The following is a 20287-nucleotide window of genomic DNA, read 5'->3' as shown; positions in this document are numbered from 1 at the left end:
AGAAACACTTTTATGCCAGTATAACTGACCTAGACCAGCTTATTTTGTGCTATAAAAATATCTTGAGGGGAGGGAATCATTTCCATAGCTAACATTGCTGTACCAGCAAAAGTCTCTTGTGTGGAACAGGCTTCAGTCTTAACACTCATCCTCTGCTGTCTTTATAGTTTATCTCACTGGATAGTAACCTTGCCTCTTCCATCATAAACAATATATAAATCCCCTTTTCCTTCCTTTCCTTATTATAGACGCACAATATATCTAAGCATGTTTGGAATTTAAACAGAAAGAAAATATGCAAGCATTTGTTTTTTCAAAACCTGCGTTTTGGATCCAAGCATTTTTTTCTGCATATATTTTCTTCAAATATTTATTTTAAAAGCTTGTGAGATGATTAGGACGGTGGTGGTTTTGACTGAATTGCCGGACAAGCTCCTGGTAGAAGATGTTTGCATGCTAAATGAAAGCTGCGCTGTCAACTGTTTGTCTTCCAGTGGTATCTAATAGTTCATTTCATTTTTTCCCCTCATGCAGCTTGTTATGGAATATTGTTTAGGATCAGCATCAGACTTACTAGAAGGTAGGTCTCAAACATTTCTGTGCTTGGAAGTCATAAATAGCAGATTGCAGGTCACAAAGTTGTTCTGGACTCTTCAGTTCAATGCTTTTGGGGAGGAATGAAAAGCTGCACTGGCTTGCAAGTCTGTGGCTGCAGTCATTGACCCTGTTGCATTAGCTTTTGTCCACACAGTTCCAGTCTTCTGGTTCTACCTTAGAATAAGACTTCAGCCAACTGTTCATATTCATTGAATTTGGGATTCTTCTCTTACGCACCTCCAGGGCTTAATCCACTTGCTTTTATCAAGCATAGGTTTTCTCATCTGCCATGGCAGTACAGATAACTTGCTCCCTTAGGACTTTCATTAGTTACTCTCATTTCCCATCAAGCTGTTTTAAGTGCTTTCATCAGAAGTGTATTGTGGGCCAGAAGGTTCTTCACCCTGCATCCAGAAGCAGTTACGGCAGGGGTGGGCAGAATGCGGCCCGGGGGCCGGATGCAGCCCTCCAGGCCATTCTGTCTGGCCTGCGGGGCCCCTAAGAAATTTAGAAAATTAATATTAATCTTCCTCGGGCTGCCTGTCATGCAGCCCTCGATGGCTTGCCAAAACTCAGTAAGCGGTCCTCTGTACAAAATAATTGCCTACCCCTGTTCTGTGGCTTCCTCCGCACTTGTTTTGCTACTGTTTTTTTAGCTGTTAATGAATGCCCAGGAGTTTGCAGTATTTATGATATTGGTTCATTAGTGGTAAACAAAGTGTTCAATCTCCAGTAACTATTTGGGAGGATCTACCTACCAATGCTTTCAGGCATTTAATTCAAAGCCAGCAGAGAGGGCTTTTTGGCAGAATGGGTAGCTACAGGATTATAGTCGGAGGACTACACCTGATTGCCCAGTGAGGAATGCACTGTAAACATTTTAGAAATTGTTTTGGCTTCTCACATGGCTCTCGGGCCTTGTAGCTTACTGTTTTCTAAGTCTGCATTTGAATATTCGTTTGTGTTTGTTGCATGTTGTCAATACCACTGTTTCCCATAGTACTGAATTTTAAATATGATTTTCCCTGTAGTTCATAAAAAGCCATTGCAAGAAGTGGAAATAGCAGCAATTACCCATGGTGCTCTCCAAGGACTAGCATACTTGCATTCTCACAACATGATCCATAGGTGAGTGCTCACAGCCGTACTGTCACACCCTTGCAGGTAATTTATCCTGCTGACTGCATCCTGATCACTTCGGTGATGGAAATGGCACTTCATGTTTGTAAATAGAGATTTGGTTGCAGTATCCATATGTTCAGCATTTCATAAAAAACAGTACCATGCTAGGGAGATACCTTTGCATCCCCTTATGTAACTTCTCTTACATCTGCTGTCCATGATTTCTGTAGCAGTCCCTTGATGCCAACAGGCTTTTGCCTGCTTGATATGTTAAAAATCAGTGGTGGTGGATCAACCCTTAAAGCAGAAAAAACCCAAAGCTATCTAAGCATGCAGATTGCCTGAAGACCTTGCAGCAACTTTGGCTTGAAGTTTACGTGGTTTTTTTTCCCCGTGCAGGGAAACCGGTACTAAATTTAAAAATTAGTTTTAGATGAATAAATGTCTTTGGGAATATGGGGTAAGTAAGGGATAAAGCACTCCAAATGATGTTTAGAAAGGAAGTGTAGCTAATTCCAGAGGTTGTGATGGATTGTATTTGTGGTGTGTAAATAATTATTCCAAGGGTTCGTTTAGAAGTCCCTGACGTTTAGAGCTTTTCAGGTATCAAACTAAATTCCAGTATTGGGCATACAGTTAACTTCATGATTAAAGCCTGTATACGAGGGCCAGTGTGGCTGTAACTTTCATCTGTGACTGAAGACCCACTTCGTTGTAACTGTTCTACAGACACTTTCCTTTTTTCAGGGGTGTAATATTAATATTTGTTTTCCATGACCAGAGATATCAAGGCAGGAAACATCCTACTGACGGAGCCAGGCCAGGTGAAGCTTGCCGATTTTGGATCTGCTTCCATAGCCTCTCCTGCCAATTCATTTGTGGGGACGCCATATTGGTAAGGAAAGTCTTTACGTAGTTTCAGCTTTATACGTAATGTGATCAGGCTTTACTTGGATCCACTTGGTAACTGTGGTGAGGATAAAATATACTCCCCAAAAATACCACCCGAGTCAGCGAAGCTTTAGTCTGTTTATCTTTTAAAGGAAAGAAAATTCAGCGGCTCAGAGCATCTGGCTGTTCAGGTACCTAACATGCTTTTCTTTTCATATGAAAGGGCAGATTTATTGCACAAAAATCTTTGCAGGTATCTCGCAGGGTTTTAATCTCCTTCCCTCCCACCGCAGTGTTTACACAACTGCGTGCTGCAGTTAACATGGCTGGAGTTGGTTAGCAGCCAGCTAAACTGTTGGCAATGTGGGTGGGGCAGGAGGCAGTAAGGCTAATTCAGTGTAACAAATGGGAAGAGCTGGGCACAGGGCACGAGCGGCTCCTGTGTGGTGCCCAAGAGGCTGTCGGTGGCGCTTAACCAGCTATGTTGTATTCTGCCGTATACCCAGTTAGGATCCAAGCCTATGTGTCCTATTCAGCACTTCTTCCCATTGTAGCCATTCACCTTGGTTTCTGAAATGGTCCATGACAGTGAAATGTTTATTAAAGCATTATTACAAATGCACAGAAGTTTATGAGAATCTCTTTTCTGTTTTAGGATGGCCCCAGAAGTAATTTTAGCCATGGATGAAGGGCAGTATGATGGCAAAGTAGATGTTTGGTCTCTTGGAATAACATGTATTGAGTTAGGTAAGCCGTTTTTCTTAGCACTAGACAGACTCCTTTATGTACAGCTTGTGGCACATGTAGAAGACATTTAATTTCTGCTAGAGGGGATGTTTAAGCTTCATTCTGTAAGTTGGAATTGCTCATACCTAGAGTTTACTTACCTGTGTTTGCCAGGCAAGAAACCTGCATGCACTTCCCTGTCCCCGTTTCTTCGGGACAGAATCTTTAGGCTGCAGCGTCTGGCAGTTCTCGCAGTAGTTGAGATTAAATTTCCATGCTGGCGTTCATTGAATTGAAAGAGATTTACCTGGACAAGAAAAACAGCAGCAGTTCTAGTGTTAAGGGGTTCTCTGTGCAACGGGAGTCAACCTTGAATTGAAAAGCCTGGTCTGTACAGAGAAGCCTTGGAAACAAACCATTAGAAGTACCAAGGCCACAGATGGGATTTAAAAGTGAAAAGCAAAACGTTGACATTGAGTTGGGCACAAAGAGTAAAGGTTCCTTGCAGCATCCTATCTATCTGTTAATGGAGCTTGAGCTGAACAAGCAGCTTCGTAGCTAACACTGGGGATGTTATCACTCATGACTAGACTTGGCTGGAAGGTGTCCTAAGGAAGATTTGGAATAATCCAGCCTGGAATTATTAACTCCCTCCCCCAGGAAAGAAATCTCAGCACTGCAGCTGGAACAGGCTCCTTGCAGTAGCATGTCTGCTGGAAAGAGTCAGGGGTGTGTGGCCATTTCCATGTAACACTTACATGGTACAGAAATATCCTCAATGAAGCACATTGCAAAAATAAAGCCCAGTTTGGAATTTTCTGTAAAAAGCCAACCTTTAAAAGCACTTAGACATGAATACCCTCCAGGGTGGTGATGTTGCTGCTTCCCGACGCATCAGGGGCTGTACTAACAGCCTTGTCGGGTCTCATCGCTGCATTCTCCAACTTCGTTGATTGACGGAGCATTCTGGTCGGCCGGTTAGCCTTCTCGGGAGTGCGCTAATCCGTGTGAACTGCACCGTTCAGCTAAACATGCCGTCTGGCATTCCAAACTGTCAGCTTCGTTTTCTTCCAGCACCATAAAACAGCCGCTTTCTTCAGACTCAGGGTTGTTGTTGCCAATATAAAGCAAGTTTAAGAGGTGTGGCTATCATGACATAATCGTGCTCGGAGTGGACTAAAGAGATTTGGCTGGATCTAGTGCCCTAGGAATGCAGTTAGCTCATGGTGACCACACCCCCGTTGTGCCTTGTTGCATGCTGCTTGTTTGCAGGATGAAGCATTAGCCTTTTGTATGTGGCTTTCGGCCTGGTGGGGGGTGAGACTTGGAGCCAACAAATTGAGCATTATGGGCTGGTTCCCACTTTTGGCAGAATCTCTATGGTTATCTTATTTGTGTTGGTTTAAATAACCAAGGAAAAGAGGCAGAAGAATGAAAAGTCTAATTGTACTCTCCAACTCTCATTGAGCTTTATTTGACAGAGAGATTTGAGCAATTCCTGGATTCTTGATATTTTACTTTGGTAACTTAAAGTGAATAAACTGGAGTGGAGAGACCACTTCTTAATGAATAAAGTAACCTCTGTTCTGACCAGGAGCACACCATGGTCTGGGAGGTGATTCCCTACATCTATGCTAGGGCTTAGCCAGCCCCTGCCTTCACAGTTCAGGCAAATTCATGGAGCCTGGGTCTGCTTTTAACCTGTCCTAGAGCAGGGGTAACAGGGTTTCCTTTAAAAGCCGTCTTAAACCTTACTGCAGAGAAGGTAGGGGAAAAGAAGAATGAGAAGGTGCTTGGACCACAGCAGCAGTAGCCCAGAAAAACCTGACAGTCAAAACTGACTGCTGTGCAGAGATTGTCCTTCCCTTGAGCATAAAGGCCTTTGTATTCCTTCTGGCTGTTTTTAGAGGGCTTTGGTTTTGTAGGTTTACCCTTTAAACAGTCTGGTGAGCCTTCAGTGCTGCTGCTTGTGTGGGACCACCTCCTTACTCCTTAAACTTCCAGCCAGAGTAACACACTTGGACGAGGGGAGGAGTTCAGAGAGAATCCTACTCAGAATAGCAGAGTCAGCCCCTTACTGACACCTTGCATATGCAGCCAGTCAGTTCATCATGGCTGTGGTGGCTTTTATGATCAGCTGCCTTTCCTGTCGCTGCCATGCTACTGCAATGGGAGAACTCTTCGGCTTGAGTAATTATAATAAAAACCATGGCCAAGTTCATTTAGCAGGAGTATGAACTATACATTGCTATACTCCTATTTGGGTCCTTCACAGCACACTCTGAGAGCTCCACGATGGCTGCCCACAGAGTCTGAAAGTTTGACGAGATGAAGCATTTGATCTTAGAGAGCTTTCATCCTCTGCAGTGGGAAAACCACTGCTGTAGAAGCACGTGCCAGCACATCTGACTGCAGGGTTCTTGCTGGCTTTGGGCTCCACGTCTGGGCAGTAGCGATTCTGCCATGATGCCCTTTTTTTTCCCCCCCCTTAAGGGAGGTAAAGGAATAAAGAAAGGAAAAGCTGTGAGACTGTTTCCCTATATAAAAATTATTTTCTTTTTGTGTGTAGCGGAAAGGAAGCCTCCTTTGTTTAATATGAACGCAATGAGTGCCTTATATCACATAGCGCAGAATGAATCCCCTACACTACAGTCTAATGAATGGTGAGTACTACTGAGAGAGGAATGTTGTAGGGCATTGCTGTAAATGGAGTGCTTTGTCATGCCGAGTTCTTGAAATGGCTGGATTTCTGTTGGGAAGCTGTGAGCTGGCTGTTGCAATAGGTGCACTGTACATCTTACGTGCACAAAATTGACCGTTGACTAAGCTGGTGTTTTGGAGTCTGCAACACCGCAGCTCCAGAAACCAAAGAAACCTGTCGTACGAACACAAAATGCCGTAATACATTCAAGTTGTGCATCAGTAAATGTTGGAAACGCACAAGCCTGCAGCAAATCAGTTTCTTAAAAAACAAAACAAGACCAAAAACTGAAAAGCCCAGATTTGCAAAACCCCAGTGTTGGTTTGTTGTACTATGGGCTTTTAAAACAAAGACACTGATAGCATGGTAAGTGTCTTTGTTACACAGACTTTGCAAGCCTATTAAATAGTCACGTTTTGTGCCTCCTTGCCTTGAAGAATGTCTTTTTGAAACAGCAGTGAGAGATTAAGTCCACATTAAAGTTAAAAACTTGGTAATAATGTTGTATGTATGCTAAGCCACAGCCTGGATGCACTGATTGCAGTACAGTGCACTATGCTTTTTTAAAACTGTTTCAGTTTCAGAGATGGTCCGATTAGGTTTACTTGTGCCATGTTTGCACAAAAAATTCAGCTTATCTTATGTGCTTTCCTACCAATTAGAATTAATAGGCTAAAAAAAATTAAGTGGAAGAAGAAAAATACCCCCTCCACACACGCACACTCTTTGGTAGAGAGGGAAGAAAGAAATAAAACCCACATAAGTCCTGTAATATTAGCTTGATAGCAAAGTCTCTAAAAATCCACACCTTCAAATGGTGGGGAAGGAAAATGTAGAAATTTCCCTTCCAGAAAGATATATGTGCGTATGAAAAATTCCCCCACGCTGTGAAGAACCCTGGAAATTTTGGAAGATTAGTCTGATACATTTTCAGTAGGAGATGTTAGTGAAGAGTAGGGAGGATGGGAGTGAGCGGCACCCCAGGTGGAGCCCAACCCAGGTCCATAGCTGAGTGAAATCACTCCACAAAACTGGTGTTTTTATAGTATGAATTTTACACTTTGGTGTGGCATCAAGGGTTGTATGGGGAGTTGCATGCTGCACAAAGCTTCCCCTACTCCTGAATTGTTCCGTGTAGGTGCATTCTTAATCTGAACCAGTTTGACAGCTGACATTAAATAGTCCTGGTGGAAGCGGTGGGATCTGGTTGGATGCAGGTACATTGGAGGCTGTTATGTGAAGGATTGGGTTGCGGGTGGTTCTGCATGCTCACAGATGCAAATATCTTGGTTCCTTGACAAGGCAGTGGACCACAATGGACAGTTCTTTCAGATGATGTGTTTCCCTCTTGCAATAGGTCTGATTATTTTCGAAACTTTGTGGATTCTTGCCTCCAAAAAATCCCTCAAGACAGACCTACATCAGAGGAGCTCCTGAAGGTTGGCTTTCTTGTTCTCTCTTTTCCCTTTGGTGTTGAACAGGCGAGGTTATGTGGAGTCTGATGCTCTTCAGCGTGTCCTTTGCTCACCTGCTGCTCTCCTCTAAGCTTAAGCAATGCTCCGTCTGCTACCCCAGTACCCAGCGGCTAGTAGAGTGCGCGCTGTGCTCTCCTTGTCAGCACTTCCAGCCTAGGTGCTCCTTCTTAGCCTCCCATGCACTTAGCCAGATGATTCCCCGGCCCAGCAACATCTTCACGGTGACTAGCAACAGCACAAGATGACCATCCGCTCCCAGAGAGCCTTGGTTTCTGCGGCTCCATCTATCTCCCCTTCGGCTGCTATGATTAATCCTGACAGAGCCATCATGCATTAGTTATTGAAGTTCCTTTCTTTACTTCTCCTCTTTATCCTGCGCTGTATTTACCCCGGAGGGTTTTTATGCTCTCCCAACACCTCCGTGCTCTCTACATAGAACGGAAAGATACCACTCTGCTGTGATCCATGGCAAGACAAGGGGGAGGAGAGCTAATTTCTCTCCCATGCTCCTTTCCTTGACTTGGCTGCGTGTCACTTATTTGCCAAGCTCCTCCTGCCACATAGCCTAGCCGTTCTTCCTTCCTCCCTCTCCCATATGCTGCCAATACTGCATTTGCTCTGGTGCTGGAATGTAGTGAGTGTGCTTAAACGGTTGCAAAGAGCTGAAACACGCCTAAGGGAATATATTTACGGGAAGCTCTGTGAGTAGGTATTGTTGCTGCTTTACACAAATGTGACTTTGTGGGGCAGAGTGGCACTTGATTTTGGTCCTGGTTCATTTTTCATTTTCCGTGCAAAAGCTAAGGCAATCATCGGTGATGGTGGTGGTGACAAAAGGTTTTCAATACCGATGTTCCCAAACCTTGTACTATCACCACACAAGTGCTGCCAGCATGGATTTTGTATGTTTTAACCCCTAAATGATCAGGATGTTTTTCCTTATTTACGCGGGCAAGGATTTTTCCATTCCAGAAGTAAGCACAATTCTCCACTGAAGGGTTTGTGGAATTCTGTGGCTTGGGTTTATTTTTGGCAGTGCACTGCAAGTAAAAAGAAGCAGGGTGAAAATGAAATGTTTCATGGGTTTTATGAACATACCTGTCCTATCTAGCAGCTGTAAACCAGCTAACGGGGTTATGAGAGGAACGTGACAATTATTGGAAATTTCAGTGCTACCTTCCAGAGGCAGAAAATAAAGCTGATGCCTGTGTTGCTGATGATTCATGCTTATGTAGCATGCTGTCCTACAGGCCACTAGAGCACCTTCAGACACACAGATAGGCTACCAGCAAATACACGTGCCTATGGTGCAGGGATTGCTTCTTATAGCAAGGACATTGTGGGGCAGCAGTTCCAGGACCAGAAGTAAGGGAGCTGGAAGTGCTCAAGACCTCTTTTATGTTGCATCAGAAAGTCATATGCTGAGTTAGGTCTTGTCTAGACTCAGAGAAAGGCTGTTTAAAAAAGATAGCTTACAAGATTTTAACCATCAGTCAGCACCCAGCAGAGGCAAGGTTTAACATCTTTACAACTGTACAAGCTATTTTGTGGCTTCCCTTTGTTTGACTGTGACCATCTGAGGTGTTTTTATAGGTACTAGCACCCAGCAGAGACAGGACTTAATAACTCATGTTCGGTTTTTTGTTTTTTTTGTTTTTAAACCCTTTTCCCTACTCTGCCCAAGTCCTACTCACAAATACCACTTCTGCAACGCATTAGGTTTCTGTGGATGTCACCCATCAAAGTGTGGACTGATGAGGTCTGATGAGATAAGAACATAACCTATGGTAATATTATAGTACCTATTTAGGGAGGAAGAGTAACAGACTCATGCCCAGAGTTCATAAGGGTAGCATCCTGCAGAGTACGTGCACGGGAGATAGGAAATGTCAGTCACCTGTTTGTGTCTTCTACAGCACATGTTTGTTCTTCGGGAGCGCCCTGAAACAGTGTTAATAGACTTGATTCAGAGAACAAAGGATGCAGTGAGAGAACTGGACAATCTACAGTATCGTAAAATGAAGAAACTCCTCTTCCAAGAGGCACACAATGGACCTGCAGTCGAAGCACAGGAAGAGGAGGAGGTAAGAGCTCAAGGGAACCTCACATTGTGGTACTGGGATAGTTAACAATGCCACCCTTCAGATGATCCAGATTAGGCTTTGGAGTTAACTTGAAATGAATGGAGGCTGTTCATGTCACTCGGAGCAAGTGCTTCAGGCCACCTGAAGATCCTCCCTGTCTACTCTTGACATTAGCCCATATTTCATCTGATGCAGTTTCTACTGGGCAAACCCCTACAACAGGCCAGGAAAACTGCAAGGTGGTGTTCCCGCTTGAGTGGGCAGCCTCATCCTGTGCAAATCCTGGTGTTGAGGGTTTTGTACCAGTGCACCTTCAGCGAGGGCTGATTGTGGCGTACTGTAGGCTGCTGGCAGCCAGTAAACCAGCCTCACGTCTCATTTGTATTTTGAAGGTTTTCCTTCCAATTGTAACGGCCACAAATTTACTTTACTGAAAAAATGGGTGCTTAATTTTTGGAGCACATGATGCAGCTACCAGCTCAGGAACGGGGCCTGTTGAACTGTTAAGAGTCAGCCCAACTGCTCTCACGCAGAGGGAAGTGAGTTCAGTGTAAGAAGGCCAGTAGTGTGCTGTCCATCCTGCTGTCACAACAGGCAATGGTGGCAGAGCGGGGCTGGCTCACATCAGAGTCTAGCTTTGTAGCATGCCCCTTCCCAAAAGGTCTGACATCGGCTGGATCAGTGTTCACAAGCTGTTTGTCAAGATCCATAACTTCACTACTGTGATAGATGACTGTATTGTCAAAACAGTAACCGGGCCTTTCCCCTTCCTCACTTCCCAGGAACAAGACCATGGCGTCGGCAGGACAGGAACAGTGAATAGTGTTGGAAGCAATCAGTCCATTCCCAGTATGTCTATCAGTGCCAGTAGCCAAAGCAGTAGTGTTAACAGTCTTCCAGATGCCTCAGATGATAAGAGCGAGCTAGATATGATGGAAGGGGACCACACCGTGATGTCAAATAGCTCTGTCATCCACTTGAAGCCGGTGAGTGCTAGCTTTCTAGCAGGAGGTAGAAAGGGAGGGAGTTGCCTACTGACCAGGAGGTTGGTGGGCATGAACAGTGTAGCGGACAAAGGTTTTGTTTCAGTTTTAAAAGAGGAACAAATCCATGCTTCTGATCTCTCTGTGTAGAAGTGCCGATTTTAAACCACCAGGCCGGGGGATGAATATGCATCTGACCTGTGCCCTCTCTGCAAGGCTGGTGCAAAACTTTTTAAAAACAAATCCTATATGTTTTTATTGCATTGGCTTTGTAGCAATTTTTGTGCCAATTAAATTGTTTCCAAAGCAGTTTACTTTGCCACCAGGGTTGGAGACTTGCCTCTCGGGAACTGGTTTGTTTAGCGAATGCCCTGAGCATACAGAGGGCTGTTTCACAAGGCAAAACCTGCAAGTGTTTTTCCTTTTTGCTGCCTTGCTAGACCCACAGCAGTGATAGAGAACTGTGCCTGACCCACCCTGCTTCCCACGACTTGACTGAATATTCAGTTAATGAACCAAGATACACAAGGAAAGAAATGCAGCATTCTGAGCGTGGCATGCTGTGAAACCACTTCCTCTGCTTACCTTGGACCCACAAGCCTCTCAACAGAGTCTCTCTCTGAACCATGCTGCTCTTACTACACAGGGGTTGTGATACACTTTTCAGACCAATAACATTTTCAGAGCTAATGGTGGGAGTGGCCCTGATTTATTTTTTCCCCCCCCTAATCAGATGTGGAACAAAGAGACGTGCCTTTCCTCAGTTAGCGTATAACATACTTAATTACCGGTTGCCTCACAATGAATCACAGATTCAGAATGAGGATCTGGAATGTGCGGTTGCAAATGAAAAGTTTGCTTTCTCCAGCGTGTCTCTGTAACAAGTAAAATTAACCTCATGATCTTGCTTGGTTGCAAAGAGTGTGCTTGTCCTGGGGAAAAGACTTTATCTACATTGTAGAACGCTGGGTGGAAACGCCCTGTTAAACGTCCTAATATTCTGTTTCTCTTTATGTCCCCCATACTCTTGCCCTGGTAAACCATCACTGTCTTGTCAACAGTAACATTATAAACTGTAATCTCCATCCCAGGAAATTTTCAAGAGCAGGTGAGACGGACACTTGGCTGAGATGGTTTAGTCAAGGCTGATCCTGCCTTGAGCAGGGGGCTGGATTAGATGAGCTCCCTTCCAGCCCTGCTTTCCTATAGTCCTGTGACATTTCAGGATCATAGATTTATGGTTTGTAAGGGCTGGAAGGGACCTTGCAGGATTATTGGGTCCAGCTCCCCTGCACTAGGCAGGAAGGCAGCTGGGGTCAACCGACCCCAGCGAGGTGACCGTCCAGCCTCCTCTTGAAGACTTCCAGGGTAGGTGATTGCACCGCCTCTAGAGGATCCTAAATTCCGAGGTCATAGTCCCTGTTGATGGTTGTATACCTTCAGCTGGCCTGTTGGTTACGAGGGTGATGATACCTTGACTTTTATTTTGTTAAGGATATCTTTAAATGGACCAAGAACAATCTCTGAGTAACAGAGATGCTCTTTATTCCCTCTGTTGCTGATTTTTTTTTTTTTTTTTTGCATTGCCAAGGAGGAAGAAAACTACAGAGAAGAGTCAGATCCTAGAACAAGAGCGACAGAGCCACAATCTCCACCCCAAGTATCCCGCCACAAGTCGCATTACCGCAATCGAGAGCACTTTGCTACTATACGCACAGCATCCCTGGTAGGTTTTGCTTTTTCCATCGCTTAAATGTTATGAACAGATTTCATTTGAATGTTTGGCTTTACAAGTAGCAAGTAATATTAGGATTTTATCAGAATATGAACCATTGCCATAAACTCAAAATTGTTAGCACCAAAATAGTCAGATATATCTTAATAATATTTACCAATAGCTAATGGCAGGTATTATTTGGTGCTGTCTCTATTTTCAAAAATAGCATGCCTGGTCGAAAATAGGCATTGTACAGCAGGAAATCATTTAGAACTGCATGGTGCAAACAGGTGAATCCATTTTTTTAAGTTTGTTGATCTGTTTTTAAAGCTTGATTGTGACCTTTTCATATATTCATTCTTGCAAGACCCGCTTTTGGGTTGGGACCCACAGGTTGAGAAATGCTGCCCTAGATCATCCAGAATACAAGAGCATATCTAGAAGTGTTACCAGCCAATAATAGAATCTGATGACTGTCCTTAACTTTTTCCTAGATAGACGCAGACAACCTTAATGGCTCGACTTTTAGTCTTCCAGCGTAACCATCAGTGCTGATACAGTTATGATTTCCTCTCTATGCCCTCTGCTTTTGGAGATGCTAAGAGCACTATCCAAAAATGGGGTCAAATTGATAAAAGGTCATTAAGGCCTTCATAGCGAGACTAGCCTTTGTACCTAGTCATCTCCTCCCTGGCTGAAATGACAGCTATTTCTGCAAGGCCCACCTAAATTAAGCGGGAAAACAAAGTGACTTTTGCCAGCTGTATAGGCTTCTACCTTTCACCTCTGTAATGTCTCTCCACAGAAAAAAATACCATTGAAAACAGAATGAAGTTAACCAAAAAAAAAAAAAAAGCAACTGAGCACTTGATTTTTCTCCTAGCCAAGTCAGTATTTACGTGGTCTGCTGCAATTAGAACTTGTGCTCCTCTTTCGTGATGGTATCATGTTCTTGTGGAGTTTAAAGAAAGGTGAAAAGCAGACTAGGAAGCATTACCTTATTTTTATCCTGCTGTGGTTGTCTGCCTAGGTGACAAGGCAAATGCAGGAACATGAACAGGACTCTGAGCTCCGAGAGCAGATGTCTGGCTATAAACGCATGAGACGGCAGCACCAGAAACAGCTGATGGCACTGGAGAACAAACTGAAGGCAGAGATGGATGAGCATCGCCTCAGGTTGGACAAAGATCTTGAAACACAGCGCAACAACTTTGCTGCAGAAATGGAAAAGCTCATTAAAAAGCACCAAGCAGCCATGGAGAAGGAGGTAAGAAGCTAAGATTCAGCTGACTGGTCCATGTTCGTTGATTCTATTGAACTGTCCACCGCCCCCGCTGGCGAAGAAATGACATTGGAGTCTCTTACGCATCTATTTTCAGAAGCCAAGCAAACTGATAATTAGAGAGAGGCTAATACATCACCTTACACTAAGGGGCTTATGTAACTAGAGGAAAGGTATGTCCTGCATCTCAGTGCATTTTGCTAACTCTTAGCAAGCCAAGCCCATGAAAAATTCCAGCAAGGATTTTCCTTTCTGTTGTCTTTATCCTCCATCGTCTTGCTTCTCTGTGAGTTTTAACACAGTGAATTAATCAAATGCTGTCTTCAGAAACGACCAGGAATCCAGGTAGTTAGGGTATTGCTCTTGCCTTATATGATTCCTGTCAGGAGTTGTGATTGAGACAAATAGACCTGCACAGCAATGTGCCAGCTGTGCTTAGACTCTTCATCCTTCCATCTGCTGGTGAATATGCTTAAGTTTAATAAAAGGTGGTGAACCAGTGCCCCTGTCAGAGATCAGTGGGCAGCATTCTTTGGCTACTCTTAGCTTTTTACCTTTGCTGGATCTACCTAGAGGCTTTCTCTGCAATTAGGCATTGACTTTAATCGGGAAGAGCTTCAAACTTAGAGCTAAGGTGATGTAGCACTGAGCAAGAATTGTCCTTTGGTGCCTTCCTTGGTTGGGGGGTAGAGGGTAGGGACTGAGAAATGAGTGTGTGAAAGCAACTTGGGTCCTTGAAAGGCAGACATCGAAAGCATAAAGAGAGACATGGAGCAGGTGGGCTGAAGTGGAAATGGAGATCAGTTAAAATTCAATGAGTCTCACACACACCTTTTGCTTTTATCTTGGAATTGGTGTAGGCCAAAGTGATGGCTAATGAAGAGAAGAAGTTTCAACAACACATTCAGGCCCAACAGAAGAAGGAACTGAACAGCTTCCTGGAATCACAGAAGAGAGAATACAAGCTCCGCAAAGAGCAGCTCAAAGAGGCAAGTCCTGTGTTACAATAACAATCGGGGATTAATTGTGCTAACATCATGGCTTGTACAATGTATTGTACCAGCACACTCAACTCCTAGACTTCAGGGATGCCATTAAGCTATGAAATACATTTCACTGGAGCATGACAAGTTCTTTGTTGTGATTCAGGCATAACACCTTCCTGAAAGACATCACTTAGACCATTTTTAAACTTGATCTTAGAACAAGAGCAAATGTTTTTACATTGGCTCACTGGAAGTACAGATTTCTCTGTTATTTGATATGGTTTGCAGTTCTGGGCCGGCCAAGTCTTAAGGATCTTAAGAACTGAAAGAGAGTAGTTCAGGGGGAAAATGTCCTGTTGCTGGAATGAAAAGCAGCATATTGATCAGATTGTGTAGCTGGACCCCTTGTATGCAGGCCATAACCACTGTAATTAATGACATTTTTTCATTTCTGGGTGATGCCTCTATAGTAGATAATCAGGGGAGTAGAGCAGTGGCAGTGACCTGCAGATTGTGTGTTAAAATATGCATTTGTAAGGCAGCAGAAATATCAGGAGAAGCTATTTAGTAACGTAATGATTGTATTGTTCTGAAAATCATCATAGTTGCATCCAGAGGAGCTGCAGGCGCATCCTGCTGGTTCTTTTTGCAGACAGACTGATATCTCTGCCATCAGGAGCAGAGTTTGAAAAGTCTGCCATGTCTGGGACTCGGCTTTGGAATCAATGCTAGCAAATGCTAAGGGGAAGACTCCCATGAGAGAGAGATGCCCAGCAAGCAGCGGGGTCAAGGGAGGCAGGGCAGAACTGTGGTGGGTAGGAATCTTTGTCTGGTGGGACCAAAGATGACATTCCTTAGGGAAGCACAGGTGCCGGATTGGCAGCTGTTGTTAAAAATATTGTTTGAATGAGATGGAAACCTTCTCTCCTGTAGAGGCCTGGTAAATGGGAGTTGGTAAGTGGCAGTGCATCATCATCAGTGGGAAAATGTAGTGTTCTTGAAGCCAAGGGAAAGGGGACAGACAAATAAGTTGAACCGAAGCGTAGGAGGGAAGGCGAAGCTGCCTGGGACAAGCCCCAGTTCACCAGGCAGTATTGCCCAGCTGCTCGGAGTCAAGGAGGTTAGCTGGATGGCTGTGAAATCCCTGTCCTGGTGTTGCAGGAGCTGAATGAGAACCAGAGCACCCCGAAGAAGGAGAAGCAGGAGTGGCTCTCCAAGCAGAAGGAGAACATCCAGCATTTCCAGGCAGAGGAGGAGGCCAACCTACTGCGCCGCCAGCGGCAATACCTGGAGCTGGAGTGCCGCCGCTTCAAGCGAAGAATGCTTCTTGGGCGCCACAACCTGGAGCAGGACCTTGTTCGGGAGGTAAGAAGGGCAGCAGGGGGGCAGAAGCTGTAACCGTGGCAGCCCCACATGAGCTGGCTGGGGCACCTCTGGCATTGCTGGGGTCCTGCACATGACACAGGAGGTGGCAATGCACAATATCCAGCAGAGCAGATAATCTCATTTGGCAGGTCCAGCAAGCCAGGTGAGGGGTTTCTTGCTAGCAAACACTTTTGGAGAGGGGCATTGTGTCAGGAGGGTTTGACTGGGGACAAAGGGAAAGGCCAGGGGTGCAGAAGCCCGTGTGGGCAACACCTGCAGTGGCACAGAGAAGGGGCCTTTGGCAGATTGGGTCTAGTACCCACTGGCAGTGAGTTGTGTCTGCCCGCAGCCACATGGCATGCGCGGGACCCATAGCCACCTGCTGTCTCTCCCTGGCTCAGGAGCTGAACAAGAGGCAGACGCAGAAGGACCTGGAGCATGCCATGCTGCTGCGCCAACACGAATCCATGCAGGAGCTGGAGTTCCGCCACCTCAACACCATCCAGAAGATGCGCTGCGAGCTGATCCGTCTGCAGCACCAGACTGAGCTCACCAACCAGCTGGAGTACAACAAGCGGCGCGAGAGGGAGCTGCGGCGCAAGCACGTCATGGAGGTCAGGCAGCAGCCCAAGAGCCTGAAGGTAGGTGTGGTGGCCACGCACGGCCCAGGCAGGGAAGCGGGGTTGTCAGTCTCTGGCTCAGAGATCTAAGGCATAGCTCAGTGCATGGGGACTGGCTGTACTGCAGTGACAGCTAATCACAGGGCCATGCTACAAAATGATGCTGTGTGCCTTATTGAAAACTTCCCCCACACCAGCCTCTCCTCACCCTGCCATGTCCTGCTGCCCAGGTCTTCAGCAGGCTTATGGCTGTGTCTCACATACGTTAAACTGAGAAAGCAGCTCATCATGATGCCTGTACTATTCACCCAAGTGCCCGTGTGATTTTTTTTTTTTTTTTTGTCTTCACCCTGCTCCCTGCCCAGCCTTTCCGATTCCGTCACCGTCTCTTTCACTTGCCTTCATTAAGCTGGTAACGCTTTTGAGAAGAGGATTCTCCAGTCGATCCCTACCTGGGTAGACTGGCCTCCACTGCATTGGCTTTGGTGGAGCTGTGCCAGGCACACTGGCTGCAGGTCAGGCCCTTGGTGTTTGTTCTTTGAAAGGCCAGGGACATCCGTAGAGTCACGTCAGCAGTGGAGTGTGGCTAAGATCCTTTTCATTGGCATGTTTGCGGGTATCTGGATCCCTTTCCTGGGCTGTGGTTGTGTTACAGGGAGGGCCCTAGCTTTGCCCGTTCCCCAGCCTTTTTCTTGTTTAAGAGGATGCTCTTGGGTGACACAGCAGCAACAGCTGCATCTTCCCTTTTGAGTAGTCAAAATCTTTGAGAAATTGGATTTTTAAATTATATTTAAGAGGCTTTCCCCCATCTCTCCTTCCCACCCTCCCACGAGAGGAGCCAGGCCATCCTTCTGTCAGGCATCAGCTTTCCCAGCAAAGCTTCTGTGCTGCTGTTCCATGTGGAAGTCAAGTGCACGAGCTTGCCCAGAGGGTGGACAGTGCATAAATACCGGCAGGCGAGCAAGGGCTGGAAAGGAGTTTTTACCTGCTGCGTGTGGCCTTGGAAAGAGGACCCTGATACTGCCCCGTGTCGTGCTGGGGTCTCCTCAGGCACTCGTCCTGCAGGCAGCACAGGGGTAGCAGAGCAGACCTGCTTTGCTTCAGAGCTGAGACTTTTGGTGCTTCCACTATAGGCCCTTCTCTCCGTCCAGAGAAGTGCGGCTGTCGGGTGTGAAGTGCCTGCAGAATGGAGTATGAGGCCCTTCCCAGAGCCACCTGCTCTGTTCCTCTTGACGGGGAGGCAGGCTTCTCCTCCCCACCCAGCGCTCTACCATGCCCATAATAGAAAGAGCCGTGTGGCCTACCAAGCGCAGGGTTTCTTTGTTGTACTAGGTCTCCCCAAGTCGCGGCTTGCCTGCCTGACTCGGTTCATACCACCTACAGGTGATCTCCTTGACAGACATTGCCTGGAAAATAACCAGCCTGAGACCAGTACTTCTGCAGCAAAACTGTCATTTGTCAATATTAACATGATTTTGAAGCAGAGAGCTGGCTCAGGGGTACCGGGGACCGTTCGGTCGCTGGTCAGAATCTCCAAGGATATAGGGTATAAATAGCTGGTGATTCACAGGGAAACTGTATCATGCTCTGATCTGAATCAGACGGAAGCAGCCGTATTAGGCTGATCCTCCTGAGATCAGCATGAATGAAGCCTGCCCGGTGATGCAGTCCAGGTGCAAGTGGCAATGTGCCCTGTACCATGCTCACCTTCCCCTTGGCAGCTAGAGCAGGGAGGGCAAAGGGCTGACAGGGTCCCAGAGACGGACCTTCTGTCTTGGCAGGTTGGCCCTCTCGGGGCAAGGGAGCATGCGCTGCTGCCTGCACTACGGTGCCCTAACATGGGACTTCAGATCGGAGCCATGAACCCCCAGCCCCTTTTCCTAGCCCTGCATTTCTATAAGCACAGCACTAACTGCAGGCTCCAGTCACAGCCCTGCAGCACAGCGCCCTTGTTCCAGGATCCTTAAATCTCCCCTTGCTTCTGAACAGTGCAGGCAAATGCTCAGCTGGTGGCAGCTGAGCTCCAGCATCTCTCCAGCAGTGCTTCCCGGTGTCAGAGGCTGCGTGTGCTGGGCACAGTCCAGACGGAACAACCTCTGGAAGTCCCCTTCAGTGAAAACTGCCCTTCTTCCAGAGAAGACTGGATGGTCACCTGGTTGGGGTGGTCTGACCCCAGACGTCTTTCCTGCTTATTCAGGGGGCTGGACCCAATGATCCCTCAGGGTCCCTTCCAGCCCTATGATTCTGATTCTTCGTATTTGGAGTGGTTCAGTTGTGATGCAAATACCCTCTTGCCAGTATTTCACAAGACTCCACCAAAATGATCTTGTCAGGAGTCTGCCTGGAAGCCTGACCCCTCCCTTCTGTTTCCTGTTGTTAAAGCCTTTTGGTTGGAAAGTTGTAAACAGAGCCTGGTGCCGGACTGAAACTTCACAGAAAGGGAGGACAAACTGCATTGTTAGTCCCCAGCCATAGCCCAGCCTTTGATAGGAGAGCAGACCCTGCAGACGCTTCCCTTTGGAGAGGGGGGGTTGGAGAACAGCCTTCAAGGCTTTCCGGTGGGGAAATTGCTTTCTGCTAACTCAGAAATGGTAAAAGTGGTGTCCTGCCCTCTGTGATGGATGCATTAGCTGAATGGAATGAGCCGTCGCCAGGGCCTGCTCCAGGGAATCACAATGTTCTTTGAAAACCAACTTGCTGGTGATGAAGTGTTTAGGGAAAGTAGGACTGGGTTTGAGTGCTGGGCCTGCACACGCTAGGGTTATCATCCGGCCAGCGCAACCAGTCCTGGTGGCATAAGTCATGGGAGGTCAGCTCGCAGGCAGCCGTGTCTCCAGTCCAGGTGGTGGAGTTCCTCCCTGGAGCAAGGCGCATGAGGCCATTCTGCGGCCAGGAGCACCTGGACACTCAAAATTTCAGACCACGTAGGGCTCGCTGTGGGGCCCCGGCTTAGCGCCATAGGTCATACAGGCTGAGTTTGTTCCCTTGTGATCCTCCGTTGGCGTGTTTCTGGGGCTAATCTGGTCTCCCAAGAGGAAATACTGCTTAGTAGAAGAGCATAGGGTGTGGTGCAGAAGTCCCCGAGCTAGCCTGTTCAGAAGCAGGATAGCCACGGCAGAGCTCATTAGCGTTGATGGCACCATGCTGATGTGGCTATGTGGGTTCTGGTGCCCAAGCTAACTCAGCGCTGCATTGGGCCTTGTAGATGTATGCTGGGGTCTGTTACTGTTACTCCTGTTTTGCCTAGACGGCCTGTCCTTGGGAAACTATCCCTCCACCTTGGTGTTTCTGGAGCCCCTTCCTTCTCAGGATCTTGGAGCGCAAGTCCTGTGCAAGGTACCTAGGCATTAACCAGGTGAGGAAACAGCTCTAGAGAGGAGTCACTGACCCAAGGTCACACAGCCGGTCAGTAGGAAATCCAGGCACCCAGTGACCCCCAGTCTGGGGTTGTAGTCACTTTGTCCCACTTTGACAGTGTGGTTGTGTGGGCAGGTGCAAAGGAAAAGAATAGGGAAAAGGTCACATCTCCTGTCACTGCCGCGAGGGCTGTTTTGCATGAGGGTGAACAGTGAAGCTGTTGTACATGATGGTTTCAGGAGTCAAACTCAGGCCACTCAGTATCGGGCTGAGATACTGTGTTCTTGAAAGGCCCCCATGGTTCAGCTACACTCTCCTTCACCAGATCTGGAAGGAGATCTGACTTTTGCTCTGATCTCCTTCGCCAGACCCAGAAATCAG

General features: G+C 46.5%; 1 protein-coding gene across 1 annotated transcript in view; it reads left to right on the top strand.

Annotated features, from left to right (window-relative positions):
• The window catches only part of TAOK1 (TAO kinase 1), a 42323-nt gene that overhangs the window by 9901 nt on the left and 12135 nt on the right, over positions 1-20287 (top strand). Inside the window, exons 4-16 of the mRNA XM_019545796.1 lie at positions 535-580; positions 1629-1725; positions 2501-2614; positions 3266-3357; positions 5906-5999; positions 7395-7476; positions 9429-9596; positions 10379-10582; positions 12171-12305; positions 13327-13563; positions 14439-14567; positions 15726-15929; positions 16331-16570. Coding sequence (XP_019401341.1) covers positions 535-580; positions 1629-1725; positions 2501-2614; positions 3266-3357; positions 5906-5999; positions 7395-7476; positions 9429-9596; positions 10379-10582; positions 12171-12305; positions 13327-13563; positions 14439-14567; positions 15726-15929; positions 16331-16570 — 1842 coding nt within the window. The remainder of the gene's footprint in view (positions 1-534; positions 581-1628; positions 1726-2500; positions 2615-3265; positions 3358-5905; positions 6000-7394; positions 7477-9428; positions 9597-10378; positions 10583-12170; positions 12306-13326; positions 13564-14438; positions 14568-15725; positions 15930-16330; positions 16571-20287) is intronic.

Source organism: Crocodylus porosus, unplaced genomic scaffold (genome assembly GCF_001723895.1).
Source record: "Crocodylus porosus isolate Cpor-Errol unplaced genomic scaffold, CroPor_comp1, whole genome shotgun sequence".
Taxonomy (NCBI): Eukaryota; Metazoa; Chordata; order Crocodylia; family Crocodylidae; genus Crocodylus; species Crocodylus porosus.
Note: the sequence above shows the minus strand (reverse complement) of the source record. Positions and strands in the feature narration are given on the sequence as shown.